The sequence below is a fragment of the Pagrus pagrus genome (genome assembly GCF_965226575.1).
Source record: "Pagrus pagrus genome assembly, chromosome: 10".
In the NCBI taxonomy this organism is placed as follows: domain Eukaryota; kingdom Metazoa; phylum Chordata; class Actinopteri; order Spariformes; family Sparidae; genus Pagrus; species Pagrus pagrus.
Genome location: NC_140194.1, coordinates 26,999,749 through 27,015,871, shown reverse-complemented (window position 1 = coordinate 27,015,871; position 16,123 = coordinate 26,999,749). Strand labels below are relative to the sequence as shown.

The following is a 16,123-nucleotide window of genomic DNA, read 5'->3' as shown; positions in this document are numbered from 1 at the left end:
GTCCTCGCAGTGATACAGTAGCAGTAAAAAAGATGTCCTTGCACATGTCAGATGAGCCGAGTGGAGTACTGTAAGTTCTTTTCTTCCCTCTTCTCCCCCCATGTCGGCCCACTCTCACAACACTGAGGTAATCTCATCTTGGATCTGAGAGATCAGCATCTGGGACAGCACGATGCCTGCAATCTAGAGGACAGCAGCAGCCACTTTAGATTAAAGAACAGACTTTCTGTAACAGTACAGCCTGTGCTGAGCATTTCAAGGTCCCTTGGAAGGGTGTGGAAGTGCTCATTTGGCACAGGCAGGGAACATTCATATTCAGACAACACTGATTGGATTGCTTCACTATTATTCATTTTATACAAATTTTTAGGAGAATATAGCACTTTTATAACTTAACCTATCGAGCTGATCACAGTGTTTCTCATGGCGAGGACACACGCATTCGCTGGTAAACAGTGTTTAACAGAGCTTTTCGATAATTAACAGTTTGATATAGATGCGGCTCGTTAGCCAGACAAATCCAGTAATTTTGTTTAGTTGGAATGTGCAAGACAAAAAAGAGGACTTCATCATCAGATTTCCTGCACATCAAAGCAGCTGGAATACTAATGCAATTGTTTTGACAGGACTCATGGGTAATTCACATGCTTCCCTCTTAGAAGAATCTTTGGGGACCCAATCAGCCAGATATGAGAGCGGGAGAGAGATCAGACTAAAGATCCAGTGGCAAAGCTGCATGCTGTGTGAGAATGCAACGTGACAGCACCTGAATCACTCTTGATAAGTAAGCGGACTAATTATTTAGAGGCAGCTCTTGATAAGTGCTAATTTGTTTTCATGGCCAATCTAACATATTGACTCGAGTTATTAACAGTACTTAATGCTGTGGGATTTGGGCTGCGTTGTGGAGGGGAGCTCGGTGAGTAGGAGGGAACCGTCAGTGTTCTCCTTTCCTAGGCACATAATCTTACAGTATCGCACACAGATTTTTACCCCGGTTGAACATTAACCTGCACTTTTGGACTAGAACAGTGTAATAAATGAATAACGCGCCATTAAAATTTCATTGTCCCATTGTGCCTAGTTATTGCTGTCTTGGTATAACCCTGCATTGTAAATCATTTCTATCTCACTGGCCTCACATTAACCTCACACCCCGCTGCTTTCTTTTTCAAATAAGAAGATTTTATTAGATCTTCTTTAGTGCTGGGATGAGGTTATTCTACCCGAGAACATCCGAACTCGTGCCGGGAAGTTCTTCTAGCTCTTCTATCGATTGGGGTGCAGACTGAGAATTTTGCAGCTCGGTCCAAATGTGCCACGCGAGTCTGTGTTTGAGGCAGTAAGGGCCCGTCAATATGTTGATTGCTACTCGCTCAATCTGGTTGGCCTCCAGTTGGTGCCTGTATTGACTTGTGTGTGTGTATGAGCTTATTTAAGAGAAGACTGGAGTCTTTTGGTAGCAGTTCTTTGGCATTGGTAACTGCAATTAGTGCACAGCCTGCATTAAGTTAAGTGCATGTTTGGATTTACCTGAGGCAAGGCCAGACCCAGGGCGAGTGCTCCCACCAGCAACAGATGCGACTCGATCCACATCACCGCTCTGTCCGCACAGCCCACTGGGTAGATTGACTTGTTTGCCTCCAGGTAGTTCTGGGTTTGAACCCCGAAACCGCACATAGTGTTGATAACCGCCTGTACGAGAGACAGAAAAAAAGTGAGAGTTCCAGAGATAAACCTTTTATCTTGACCTACTAAACACTAGGACCAGAATAACCCTCCCCAGGCAGCTGTTCCAACATTCGTTGTGTTTTTTTGCATTGACAATGATATGAACTATTTTGGCAGCCATGGGGGAAGTTTTTACAAAAGTCTGCTGACATTACACACATGGAATCCAAGAGTAGGGAAAATCATGTCCATTTAATGTGACAAAGACAGCTTTTCAGTCCCTGGAGAAGCCACGCAGTTACCAGCTCTGAACAGCAGGTTGCAGCACTGCATCAGCGCTTCTGGCATTTAATTAATTGATTTTTTCCCCCCATGTAAAAAAAGGTTGCTGTGATCTGTTTCACGTGTAGCGTGATGTTTAATCAATATTAGTGTGATGGACCTACATGGGCTCTTTAGCGTTCTGTCTTCATCACACAAACTAGAAGGCCTCATTGTCAGTGGTGGCCTGGGAGCCGTGCTGCTGTGTGTCTGCACAGAGGTTAGACAAGCATCTTTATGTGTCTTTATGTGAGTGCACACGTGTGTATTCATGCATGTATGAGGACGGTATTTGCATATATACTGGCTGTGCTAGCATGCACGCTTTTTTGCACATATTTATCATCCGTTCATTGTGAGTCGTATGATTTGTTATGCATGTGCAGGCGGCTGTGCGTGTTGATTCTGTGTCGACAAAATTTCATAAACCTTCATGAAAGAGAGAAAAGTCACCGCTGCCAACACTGTTGCAAAGGTTGATTGTGTTACTTTGGGCTTATTCCAACGCTATATGTTGCATATGATGCTTCAGTAGACACTCTTTGTTTGTCTGGCTTGATTTTAGAGACTTCTCCCCTGATTATTATGTCATTCTGAACTTCTTTTATTGATGCAAATCATCTCATGAAACTGGCTCCTGACTCACTAAGACACTCAAAGCCACACACCATTCATTTCATCATTTATGCAAGCTGTAGATTCTTCACAGGGGAGAAACTGGCTGGTTGTTTTTCGACCAGTCCTTCTCACGACAACTCACTTAACCCAGAGGAAAGGAAAGTAAAACCAGGTTGTACCTGCAGACGCAGACATGGTGATGTCGCCTCCAGGCAAAGAGATCAAGCTTCTGCAGTTTTGACACACTGCTACTTACTCAATGTCAAAATAATGCAAATTGTGTTTGTCATTGTCAAGAAACTCTGGCTCTACAGGCCACTGACAGCTTGGTATGGTGCCTGGATGATTTTGGCTTCTAATGTTTTAAAGATATTCGCTGTAATGTATCTCTTCTAATTGATGGCAGCCAGTGGGTGTGTGCGGGATTGTTGTAACATCTAAAAAAGTGATTTTTCATCTTCATTCATGTTAGCCCTCTTTGCCTTAACCAGTCAGTAGTGAGTTGCTGTGGTAACGGTGGCAAGGGGCAGTTAATTTAGCATTTTTCTCATGAATCAAAGAAATCTGTTGATTTAAGAGTTATTGTCTCTGCAAATGGACTTTTTCTGTCACTATTTTTCATGTATATACTGTAGCTAGCGAGCTTTGTATATACAATGATGTCCCCTGTCTTAATCTGTCTAATAGGCTTTGAATGGTCAATTGTATCTCTAACTGGGGGAAACAGCTGTCAGTAGGCACAACTCCAGACTTGATTTGAATCGCTGAACAGATCTGAGATGTGGGCAGCAGTTGTCAGACAGACTGCCCGAGATGAGGCTGATGCATGCTGTTGGATATGTATGTTTTTTGCCTGTAACTGATGAAGGTTGAAGCTTCTGGCCCAGAAAGTCTGAAACTTGTACACACTGTGTGTCCTTGTTGACTGATAGACCGAGAGGGTTTTGTACAGAGCACCTTGTAACTCAGCAAGGTGCTATACAGCACACTCTGAAACCCCTTTTTATAGCTAACAAATGCTCCTTTCTGGCCTGCACCTCAATACAAGTCTTCTTTGAAGCACTCAGAGTTTCTTGACGGCTGGCAGTTTTCCTCTGAGCTTTTATATCAGTTTATCCACACAGTCTATGTTGTAAAGCTACGCAGGAAAGCAAGACGCACCTCTCCAGGAACAGGAGTGCAGCAGGAGTAAGGCACAGCACAGCGCTCGGAGCTGGGGTTCTCATGTGTGCAATTAAAGTACAGGTTCCAAGACCAGTCTGTGTAGTTGTTCCACCCACAACACTTGAACTGAGTAAAAGAGAGAGAGAGGGGAGAGCACAGGGCAGGTATATATTTAGAAACATGGTCTTGCTCTGTACTGGTCTGGACTTCTCCCGTGGGAAAACCCAGGCTCACGAGTGTGCCAGTGAGTGCAGATGGAAGAGGAACGTCGCATGGGGAAACCCACAGAGTGCAGGAACAATATGTAACATTCAGCCTCTCCTGTGGAAAGCCTGTGGAGGCCAGAATTAGCATGAGACATACAGCTGTGTGGTGTCTGGTTGTGGTTTTCTCGGTTTGGACATTTTCAATAAACCACTAGCTGTGATCGATTTGAATACTTGTGTGATGTGGATAGCTACAGACACATGCACAGCAGCTCTAGCTGAGTGGAATTGGCCACAGCACCTCTTGCTGGATGTAATCCATCAGGTTCTGCAGATCCAGGTCATCCCTGTAGTGCACGATGGCCTTCTTCACAAACTTTCCCAAAGCATCCCGAGTCTGAGAGAAAGAGAGCATGGTGGAGTTTATAAACAGCCTAATAACTTTAATATCAGCTCTGCCAATGTGCTAAAAAATTTAATCTGTTAAATTTTAATAACTTCATTAAAAAATCAAACTGCCAGAGGTGAACTTATCTACAGACGTCTCTATAACCAGGCTCCTGAGGTGCTCAGTGACGTGGGGAAACCTCTGAGGTTTTTGTGGAGTTAATTACTTTGCGCTGCGTCTATTGCAGAGAATTGCAAAGTGCCTTTTTTTTTGTGAAACTTCCTTTTGGACAGACGCTGTGGAAATCCTTACTCAACTCAAAATGGATCACATCAGGGATGGCCTCAAATCTTCAGTTAAAACCAATTCTTAAGAGCGATCAGGCGTGTATTAACGCTTGATCAGGTCGCTTTCTTTGGATTTCATCGACTTTCACAGTATCTTTTATTGTAATTTGCATATACATTATTTATATGCATGTTGTAGCGCCGCACTGCAAATGTATTTTTTAATAAAAAAGCCGTCTAGAGACACATGTTAGGCACAAATTAGCTTTTAGGCTATAAGCGCTGAGATTTGCAGCATTAGTCACCGCACTGAATATTCAATGCTCATGTATCTGCTCATGTAAAAATGAACATAAATAATAACATCCCCTTGTTTGGTGTGTATGAGCATCCTGTGGGGTGTATCTCGACATGACGGCGGCAGAGCAAGGCCTCCTGCTGCAGTGTGATGGCTGCAGGAGAGCAGCATAGCCATAATAATAAACCATCCACGCCTCTGACGATCAATACACACGATGCATGCCCAATGCAGTGCATACAGGCAGGATTTAAGCTATTTCATCTGTGGCGGATAATTACTTGAACTTACCCCATTTGTTATTATAATTTTCATCAGCTCCACTTGAGCTGAATAAACAAAACTCCGATGAAATATAAATGAAATTGATTTGTTTGAATAATGAGGATTTTGAACCAAATGAGGTTGATTCGGACGTTTCAAAATTGCGTGCTACTTTGTTTTGTTAGCTTTCATTGTCCATTGTGTTACATTCCTTTTCAGGCTATTAATGAGGTCCTGCATTGTTAATATTCATGTTTTTCTACGCTCACATAGAAATGGAGTTTGAAAGTGTATTAAATGCAAAGTGCCATCCTTTATAAACTCTGAAAACAAGGAGGGCTGTGGCAACACAGGCTGGGTTCAGATTTAATATATGCAAATAGGAGCAGTGTATGCTAATTAGCGATTGAACTTCAAAATTTTCATTACGCTTGAAATGAACTTCAGTCAGCACTGGTTGCTGAAGGCTGTCTGAATTGTTCACATTACGACCCGTGTTAGAACAGGTTATGTTGATAAATACTGCGAGCCGTATCAAAATAGCCCGAAATCTTTATCCTAAAGTAGTTTTACTAAATTGTGTTAGGATTTTTTACGCCCCCCCACCCAACCCTTCCCTGTGTTTCTGTCTTTCCACGTGGTGCAAATATGCTCCTGGGCCTCGGAGCCCACCGTCACACCTCCCCATGTCATTAGCGGCAAAGTCTCCTTCAAGGGATCTGTTGAAATGGAACATTTGGTTCCACTTTGAAGTGCCGAAGCATTTGAATCATTTAGCGAGGAAGGATGCTGCGAGGGTTGTTAAACTGCTCTGTTTAGCAGCAGGCAGCCCAAGCGCTGACAGAGAACACAAGGGATAAGAGAGAGGTATCATCAGGCACCAGGCACCTCGCCACCAGACGCTGATGTCGTTGAATGTTGCCACCGTTAGCTGTTGTGTTTTTATCCTCAGTGGAGCCCTAATGGGACGTTACTGGAGGAGATAAGTGGATGCTAGAGGGAGGAATCCTTCTGCTCCCCGTAGCCTCCCAAGCGGCCACTGCGGTGATATAGGAAGCTCAGACGAGTGCACATACATTTACATTCATGCAGTTGGGTTAGCTGTGTCACACAGACACAAGCACTTTTAATCAGGGATTGGATCTCCCACAAGGGCTGACAGGGTTATTTGAATATTTTCTGAATGGATGGATACAAAAAAGAAGCCTTAGCACAAAATGATGTTTAATATTCATACCCTGCTAAACTTTTTTTGTCTTTAGGCTTCTAAAATGATATTATAATATTAATTATATTAATTATAATATGATATTACTTTTGTTTGACCTGCTCACAAGTCTAATTGTCCCAACTCCCATACAGGAATATACCGTACATACTGTATGTACAGTGCGTTTATGCAGTTAGAATTCAAGACAACAACACATTGTGCCGTTTTAGGTAGGAAATGATACAGTACAGTTCCACTGGATGCCAATCTATACATTACATTGTGTTCATTAGTTTGTTGTAATTAGTTTTGTAATATTGCTGCAAATTAAACTTCACAATAGGCAAAACAAAAATGCCTCTCAAAAAATGTTTAGTTTTCAAGATATGTCAGTAGCTGTCTCTCCACCATCTGCAGTTTTATTTCATCCAAGTTTTATTGCAGCTCTGAGCAGCTCTGTCTCCTTTGTGCATTGCATTGTGGGAAAATAATGTACAGACTCAAATATCAAGTGTTGTTTTAAGTGTACTGACTACTCTATACTTAATAAATAATGAGAATACTTTTTCCAATGTGAACACATTAAACTCTGGGGTTTGGATTTGGGACCTGGCTCTCAAGGTGCAATGTGCAAGATATTGTCAGAATTTTAGTTCGCTATGTTTCACTAGGTCTCTAAAGCTCTTTTTGCACCTGTGTGTAGCTCCTCCATTTACCTGGGCATTGCATTGTGGGAAAATAGTTCACATCAATGTACACATATATTTTGTTATACTCTCTAGAATTTTTCACAAAAGTCATCATACTGTTTCCTTCTGGGGGTGAAACCAAAAGCAAGCCACCCAAAAAAGTCTGTCGTGAGTAAGCTTGTAAGGTGAACTAGAAGACGGGTCTTCAAACTGTGAATGACAAGAAGTCTGGCTGACCTGGAGGTTTGTTTAAAAGCTGTCTGATTTGTCTGACTTCTTGCCCCATCTTGTTATACACTATAATTAAAAATGATGGCCAAAACTATCAAAGTTGTAATAAACTGGATTTATCCTTTAAGTACTTTCCAGTTAAGTCTGTTTAAGCCAGTGCACCCTAAGGAGAGAATTAGGATGTTTTCCTCTACAAAACAAACTTAAGACACACATCTCAGGGCTTACAGACAGCGACACAAACACTGTGTCTTTTTTAAGTGTATGCTGTGAAGCTCAGACATTGACAAGACATTGCCCCTGTGGGTTCAGATGTCTTATTAGGTTTTATATAAATGCACAGAATGTCCAGAAGCCGGAAAACAATACACTGAATCAGTGGCGCTTGGAGGCATTCATGGCTGATGGTGTCACTGGAAGAGAGCTGGTGACCAAACGTGTCCTTATTGTACCTTTTGTATCATAGAACAACGAAGCTAGTGCACAGAATGGTAAGTGAGACACGTACCTGATCGGAGTAGAAGAAGCCCAGAATCGCTATGGCCAGCTGGGTGAGGAAGACCAGTGTCAGGCTGAAGGAGAACTAGAGGAAGAGTAAGACACCGATATTAAAACCCAAACTGAGTATCGGACTTTCACATTTGTTGTTGCACATTAGATGCCAGACTTGGCTTTGGATTAAATGTGTTTTGAGCTTCCATAACGGCAGCAAAACAGAGCGCCAGTATTAGTAATGTGTTGTGTCTATTACTGTCTTGAGGAGGCGAATGTTCTCTCGGAGCGCGCCAATGCAACCACAGAAGGTGATGAAGAACATGACCACCCCCACCACAATTAGGATGACAGCCGGGTCGATGAGGAATGTGTCCCGCACCGTGTCTGGCAGGAAGACAGGAAGAAAACATCCCCCGTTTAGATATCTCTAATATTATCTCTCTTCCTCATGATTTCATTTTTCTACCCTCCCTCTGAACCTTACTTTGAGGTCATTCCCTTCCTCAAACCCATTTCTGTCATCCCATCCTCCCTTCCTGCACAGGCTGCCTTCATTCTTTCAAAATATCAGTGATCTGTCATGGATTATGCAGGACACAGAGGCATAATCAGGGGAATGTGCAAAGGTTAATCCTTTTTGTCGTCCATTCATTATATTATTTCAAATCAAATGCTGAAATGATGACACGTGATAAAATGAGCAGAAAGCTAAAACTCTCCAACCCACCAAACTTAATGAGCTATTGTTTTGTGACTGGGGAAACTCAACAGGTGTGCAGCTAGAAGAGGCCACCACAGTTCTTTACTGTGAACACAAAGCAGGAGCTTAATGGACATAATAATATGTAATGTGGAAAAAGTGTGGCGTGGGTGTACCTGTAGCTTTCTGGACTTTAGCATACACCCCAATCGCAACAATCAGCAAGGAGAAAACCTGGAGGAAAAAAGGTACATTATACATTTTTAACCACAAAAACACAAGAGCCCATACAGCACATCGTTTTCTCTGGCCTGTACTTCACATTTTGCTGGAAGACAGCTGGTATTTCTTAATTAGCTGCCAAAAACTGCTGGAATCACTTGTCGTGAAGATGGAAAACCTAAAAAGTGCATGTGCTAGGATTTGGTGTAGTTAGTTTTTTGAAAGTTTGCTTATTCCCCCTCTTCTTCTCTCTCGTTCCCTTGATGAGAACATCGATTCCATTAAGTGCAAAGTGTGGTTTCTGTCGCTAGGGGTCATTTTAGTTGATGAAAACAGCGACTCGGGTGGAAATCATGTTCAAGGATGAGGTAATTAAAGTTTTATTCATGCTAGGTCAGACTTCCCTACGCTGACGTATCACACCGACAGGCGTTTTTAGACATTTTAACGCTGCTGTAAGTGTTGTTTTAGCTAATGTCCTGTCCGCTTTGCAGTTAGCAACCCCTCCCTCCTCACTACGTCACCACACCTACACAACTCCTTTCTGTTTTTCGAGGCAGCTCGAAAATATCAAAAGTAACACTTACAGCAGCTTTTATACAGAATTGTTACATATTGTATGTTTAGATTTGAAGCCATAGCCAAGAGATGGTTGGCTTAGCTTAGCTTAGCATACAGATGCAGTTGGAAACACCTAGCATGGCTTTGCGCAAAGGTATCAAAAACGACCTGCCAGCACCTCTAAAACTCAATAATTTTGTAGGCTAGCTGTTACCTGCTGCGACTTCATGCTAACCTACGCTAACTGTCTCCCAGGTTTAGCTTCAGACACAGACAGAAGAGTGATCACTGCTCAGTTACAGTAACTCTTGACAAGAAAAGGATTAAGTGCAACTCCCATAATGTGAAACTTCCTTAAAGGGGCACTACTGTACGTAGTTTTACAGGGAAAATTCACACTCAGAATTTTAATAACTTCAATATTAATGAGGTAATGATGCAAACTTATGTTCTCTAAACAACATAAGGCTCTCAGAACAGTGTTTAAAGCTAGACTGGTGGCAGAAATGTTGTTGTCCTTTATGATCTGTTTGTTTATTTAGTTTGTTTTGGCATAACAACCCAGTCATTGAAGATCTTTCTCCTCTGATTACAATTTCTCCCCCAAAACTACATACTGCACCTTTAAAAAAAAAAAAAAACATATTGAGTAAGACTCTATCTTTGTCCCAATCAGCCACTTCAAAACCATTGTAATTATTCTGTGGGCATGCTTTATTTTGTTTAGTGAAAAGTAGTTGGGAGGAAAATATGTTGCTTGGAGTGTCGAACAGACGGTGGCTGAGTTAAGAGAGCACCTGCAGCCGTGCAACCACGGCAACTAATGCATTTATAATAAACAGACAGATGGATGTCAGTGGAAAATAAATAAGAAAACATATGGATCTCGGCTTTAATCATCAGTTTCGGGGGGGCGTCGATTCTGAGATTTCGTTTTTCTGACAAACTCGGTCCACTTATGATTTCAAAGCCTATCCTTCAGAATTCAGCACACAAGAGCATTTTTGTATGGAGCTCCCCGTCGAGCCAAACTTCACCTTGGTTAGAAAGTCACGGTTGCTATCCGCCCAGTTTTGAGCGAGCAGTGTTTTGCCGTAGGTGGACTATTTTTCAAAAAGAATTTTTCAGTGTCATGAACAAGGGCATAAACAGAGAGGGAAAATCAGAAAGTAAAAGGTTGAGAGAAAGCAAAGAATGTTTGTATGTGAGCAGTGTTGGGCTGCTGAGACCTGCTCAGCGCTTTCTTACAAAATGTAGAAAACTTTGCAGAAAAAATAAAAAAAGCTCCTACCGTGTTAAATATTAAACACAAAAGAGACTTCGGGCGGCCCGCACTGCGCACGCAATAGATGAAGAATATGTAATTAAATGAGGTCTCAAAACAGTGACAACATGCAGGCACACGGCCCTGCGTGCACTGTGAGTAATGGCGTTGCTTGAGGACGTGTCCACCCTGAGAGAAGACAGTCAAAGCGGCAGCAAACGGTGGGAAATGGGTGAAATTAGTGCTTCCTGCTGATTGCATTGTCAAAACTAATTCTCCTCCTTTCCTTGATTGTTTTTCTCACCTTGAATAACAATCTGCATGGCTTGGCTTTAATTTCCAGCCTTCAGATTCACAGACATTCTGCTGATTACTAATTGTGTGTGTGTCAATGTCTGTGTGCCTGTGTACAGAGTGCCTTTTGTTCAGCCTGTATAAACATGGATTTGTTTTGTTTCTGTCTGGAAAGCCTGGAAGCCTTGGATCTCTTGAGGTCACGAGGATCCGTGGTCCATGGCATAATCTGCCGTGATTGAGGTGTAATTTTTTTAGTCGGCAGCCGTCTCGTCCAACCCAATTGTGTGCTCTGGAGGAGTAAATTGTTACTTTGAAACGGTATGTTTTCATCTGCCACACATTCTTGAATCAATAATCTGTCTTGACAGGATGATAGCGAAGAAAACACAAGACAGTGAAGCACTTTTTTACTTGGGAACTTAAGTTTTTTGAAGATTTACAGCATATTCTCTATTGTGTAGGAGTGTATCTGCAGCACCGTTTGTCACTTTGCCGCTGTGTGTGTGTACAGTATGTGAATACAGGTGGCGGTTTGCATTTGCAACAGGAGACACACACACACACACACACACACACACACACACACACACACACACACACACACACACACACACACGTGCTAAATGTATTCCAGCTCTGTTTTCAGGCTTTTCAAAGGGATGAATCAGGCTTCTCCCAGCGGATTGTGTGCCGAGGTGAAAGCCAGCTGAACTGAGCCACGGGGACGCGGGCACAAAGGCCTGATGGATTAGGGCTGCAGTGTTCACTTCTGAGCCCGTGTCTGATAAACAAAGTCAACACTGGGCCTGGCTGCCGGGGCTGCAGTTATTGCTGATTGGCTCTAAACACAGCAAGAGAGCGATACAGTGTTTGCCCCCTCTCTGTGTTTGTGGAGGATTGGATGTACAGGGTTATGATGAAGGTGTAGGGACTTCGTAAAGCTACAAATGTGATCCATGTGCTCAAGGTAGTAATGTGGCAGGAGAAAGGGCAATCAGAGTCATAGCGGTGTGTGTGTGTGTGTGTTTGTGAAGCGCTGATGAGGGACAAACGGCCCGATGTAGGGTTTAATGGCTACATGAAAGTGTCTCCTACAACTTTTCTCTTTTTCTTACAGTCCCAGTTGTGTCCTGGTCTTTCTCGTTACACTGATAAACAGCAGTGGAGCTTCTATCATTTCAGACTTTGTACCTTGGTAGACTGTATACTTAGTCTGTATACCTTCTTTGTCTGATGTACCGCCACAGTGCTGTTGACGATGAACCTTTGGTGACATCACCCGTCGCATAGCAAATGCGTTCATTTGAGTGGAGTTTATACCGGAAGTTATTTAACACCATTAATTATAGTGGATATAAGTGGAGATAAGTGCATACAAATGTTCGCCATATTAGCACAGCTACCATTTGTGTACAGTTTTCTGCTTAAGCCATCTACTGATTACTTTGAGCCAGCTATTAATTGTGATCTGGATCAGCATTTACTACTGATACTTTCAACAGTTTATAATTATGTTTTAAATATATATTCACTATCTCATTAAATATGTATCCATGAAGTCTATGCTAACTATCTTGGCTCAGGCTGTTAACCATTATGTTTAAGCCATTACAACTGTTTATTAATGAACCACTTATATAATACTTGTATTTATAATTTGCTATCCATTTAAATAATTTATACATAAAGTTAAGCTGTTTATGACGTCTAAGCTAACAGTTTTGATATTTTATCCATTAGATTTAAGTTGTTTGCACTGTTTATTAATTACTGTTTTAACCATTTATCCAGTACTTTAATTATATTTTCTCTACATTTACTTTCTGTTTAAATAATTTATACATTATAGCTAACAACAGCTAACATTTAGCTAACAATTGTATTACTATTTATAACAGTTTTCTAATTGATGTGATACTCATGGCTAAAGTTAAGCTCTTTATAGCATCTAGGCTAACTATTCTGACAGTTTATCCATGTTTAAGCTGTTTATCAATCGCTATTTTAAACATTAATACAATACCTTTATTAATACTCTATTGTCCACTATCCATTTCAATAATACTTTAAATCTCTAGCTATCTATATCTTATTTATCCATTAATTGTAGCTTACTGTTTATAGTTCATCTCGCTTCCTAACAACTTTTCACACACACTCTCAGTCTTTGGTTCAGGCTCTGACCTTTTGGAATAATTTTATATTTTCCACATGTTTCTAGCTACTTCATATTCTTTCCATATACGCCCTGGCACTTGTAGAAGTACCCCCTGGGGTATAAGTGGCCCTGGTTGGGAATCACTGCTATATATCATATGGACTCATGTTGTGAAACAATGCAGCCAACGATACATTGTACAACAACTTTTAAGTGACAGTGCTTGAGAGTGAATATATAGAAACATTCAGATGAGTACTAGCAGTTGCCAGGTGTTACATTTCAGTGTGAGTCAGTGCTCTACTGATTTGATAAGAATGTACCACTCAACAGTTGCTACAGTGATCTATGAGCAATCTCAGGGTCCATATATAACTGCAGTGAACTTAAAAAAGGAAGCAGCAGGGTGGCTGGGTGCTCCTGCTGTTTGCAGCTCTGAATACCGTCTGAATTATATTTCTTCATTAATTATTTATACTCTTTTTTCTTTTGCCTTTTCTAGTTTGGATTCCTTTTCTAGTAGATCTGAATTTGTTGGCGAGCCACAGCTCCGTGATAGCTGTTGATTTGTATGCTCTGAAATAATATGAAGGAATATATGGTGTTCAGGGACGCCATAACAGCTGTGTGGCATTGTGCCTCTTCACAAAGAAAAACACTTCAGCTGTGCAACTTTACTCACCCAGAATAAGAAGCTGAAGAAGAAGAGAAAGTATCTGATCCACGGGTTGACGAATGAGAACGTCTCCGCTCGGTTTAGGTTCAGTTTCCTATCCATGGTTTGTTGGTGTTTTTACAGTCACGTAGAGCTGTGGTGAGCTTTTACTTCAAAACAGTCCCCTGCTCCAGCCCCACCCCACAGATACTCAGCCGCCATGTGAATGTGAGGGGAGGGTTGCTGGCTGTGGGGGTATCAGGCCGGCTAAAAAAAGGGGGGCACGGGTCTGTGACGCTGCCCCGGCAAGCTGGTAGGGCCGAGAACTGTCTATGTAGGCAGGCGGGTCAGATTACACAAAAAATATCTCCAGCTGACTGCAGCTGAATGGCCTACGAGCATTGGAATATTGTCAGCCTGCTGCTAGAGTGTTTCACCTCCACACACCCTCGCTTGACCTAAAGTTACAAGACCCTGTATTGTAAGGTCACAAGCGTTTTGCCCTCTTGTTCAAGTATAAGTATTTTCTAAAAGGATTGTGTTTACAAATTCCAGCTGCAAAGACAGATGCTCCCATGCTCTGTTGCTCGGAATGATAGTTGACGATGGCTGGACAATGACATCTTTGAGTGGAAGGACATCTAATGTGGTTAAATGACATTAGGCAGTTTGTTCGGATGTTTCCGCTGTGCTGTCTCCATTTGTGCTCCAGAGTGAATCTGCGAAATTTCAACCGGATGACAATCAGATTAATCAAGAAGCAAAAATGCCAGGCCACCTATCCTTTAACGAGATTAAGATGTGAAACTCAATTGATGAACGTCTGGCGAAATGGATCATCTGTCAGAATGACCAGAGGGATCATCTGAGGATAGAGCAGAGAAGAAATATTAATCACATGACTATTAATTCAAAGTGAATGTATAAAGGAAACACTACCGGCGCTCTTCTGTCTCGAGCTCATAATTCAGGAATGTAGTCAGAGCTGTCCTTGGAAATGGGATTACTGTATGTGAATACTTAATCACAAGGTTGTGTTTTTTTTTTAACGATTATATTACAAGTCTCCTGTTGAGTGACGGAAGGACACGAGGTCCCTCCGGTACCTCGCTGCCTTGCCAGAGGTACATAATGAGACTGATCTCTCTCTACACGAGATACAACTTTCTTTTTACTCCCACAGATGTATAAATGGAATTTGTTCTTGGCGTTCATGCAAAGTCTCGGTTTAGCTTTTGTACTATAAAGGAGTAATTGAACTGTACATTGTGTTTTTTCTTGCCAAGAGTTAGATGAGAGGATTGATAACATGTTGTGTCTTTACATAAATAGGCTATGAAGATGCTGCCAGCAGGAGTTGGGCTCAGCTTAGCATTAAGACCATTACAGCAGAAAGAAATACAACATGTTAATTATTGAACTTTAGAGGTGCTGGTAGGCAGATTTTGTTGCAAAATCTGCGCTCAGCCCAGTTCGCCAGGATTTAATGTTAACGTTTGTGCAAAACATGGATGCGTCCAAGGTTGACATCTGCAGCAAAAGTGGCATATCAGGTTCACATTAAATACTCATTAGCTGACTTTCACATCAGGAGCCGGAGGGGACGGGGTCGACGTTACTACAGCCAACACAGCTGCTGACCGACCAGCTCCAGTTTGACTCACACCAGTGGGTATTTTAAAGGACAACTGGGGATATTTCCATCTGTGTGTCCAAGACTGCAGACGTTTCCAGCTGCTTTTGTGGCGACCAAAACTGGATATTTTTCACAGGAAGTCGGACCGTCTCCATCCTTGATTGTCGCGACCAAAACAGAGATTTTAATCCAAACCATGTTTTCGTAACCCTAACCAAGTGTAGAGTAGAGTACTGTGCTGTGATAAGAATGAAAAAGACAGTTCAATCTAAACAGACTTAAATCAGACTTATCTGTGGTTTTGTAGAAAGGTACTTTGCAAATCGGGCGTTTGGGTTGCGAGGCTAGCTAACCGGCTACTGACCAAGCCTCATATTTACAGTTCAAACAGGAGAGAGGTGAATAAGCATATTTCTAATGCCATGAGTTGGTGAGCTTAATGTAACATAAGGACTTGACACAGTGGGGGAATCAAAGTGTCAAAACGACATGTTGTGGATTTAACAGCAGTCCCTTTGGTTTTTGTGCAGATCTAACAGAAAACGAGCATGTTGGTTAGGAAGCTACAGAGGTGATGGTCAGCAGATGTTGTAGTCTTTGGACAGAGCCAGGTTAACAGTTGCTTCCAGTTTTTATTCTAAGCTAAGCAGCTGTGAGCTGTAGCTTCATATTTATCATTCAGACAGAGTGCTATTAATCTTCTCATTGAACTCGGCAAGAAAGCAAATAAGTTCACTTCCCAAACTTCCTCCAACTTTTCTTTTAAATGCACTGTTTGTCATTTCTGC

The 16,123-nt window shown here is 41.9% G+C and overlaps 1 protein-coding gene across 2 annotated transcripts; it reads right to left on the bottom strand.

The window, feature by feature from the left end:
• Nucleotides 1-59: 59 nt before the first annotated feature.
• tspan33b (tetraspanin 33b) lies at nucleotides 60-13,904 on the bottom strand. Of its 2 annotated transcripts, XM_084364488.1 has the most exons (8): nucleotides 13,727-13,904; nucleotides 8,719-8,776; nucleotides 8,099-8,226; nucleotides 7,856-7,930; nucleotides 4,282-4,377; nucleotides 3,772-3,900; nucleotides 1,534-1,695; nucleotides 60-183 (listed from the first exon to the last, which is right to left on the bottom strand). In XM_084364488.1, the coding sequence occupies exons 1-8, from the start codon at nucleotides 13,820-13,822 to the stop codon at nucleotides 115-117; spliced, it is 813 nt and encodes a 270-aa protein (XP_084220614.1). In that variant the 5' UTR covers nucleotides 13,823-13,904; the 3' UTR covers nucleotides 60-114. The 2 variants fall into 2 exon arrangements, with proteins under 2 accessions (XP_084220614.1, XP_084220615.1); XM_084364489.1 differs by lacking the exon at nucleotides 1,534-1,695.
• Nucleotides 13,905-16,123: the final 2,219 nt, after the last annotated feature.

Excerpts from the sequence above, each read along its gene's own strand:
- tspan33b (XM_084364488.1), bottom strand. The coding sequence starts at position 13,822 with ATGGATAGGAAACTGAACCTAAACCGAGCGGAGACGTTCTCATTCGTC. Across the intron at positions 7,931-8,098 it reads ACATTCGCCTCCTCAAGACA|TTCTCCTTCAGCCTGACACT; the intron begins GTAATAGACACA and ends CTCTTCCTCTAG. Across the intron at positions 4,378-7,855 it reads GCTTCTTCTACTCCGATCAG|ACTCGGGATGCTTTGGGAAA; the intron begins GTACGTGTCTCA and ends TCTTTCTCTCAG.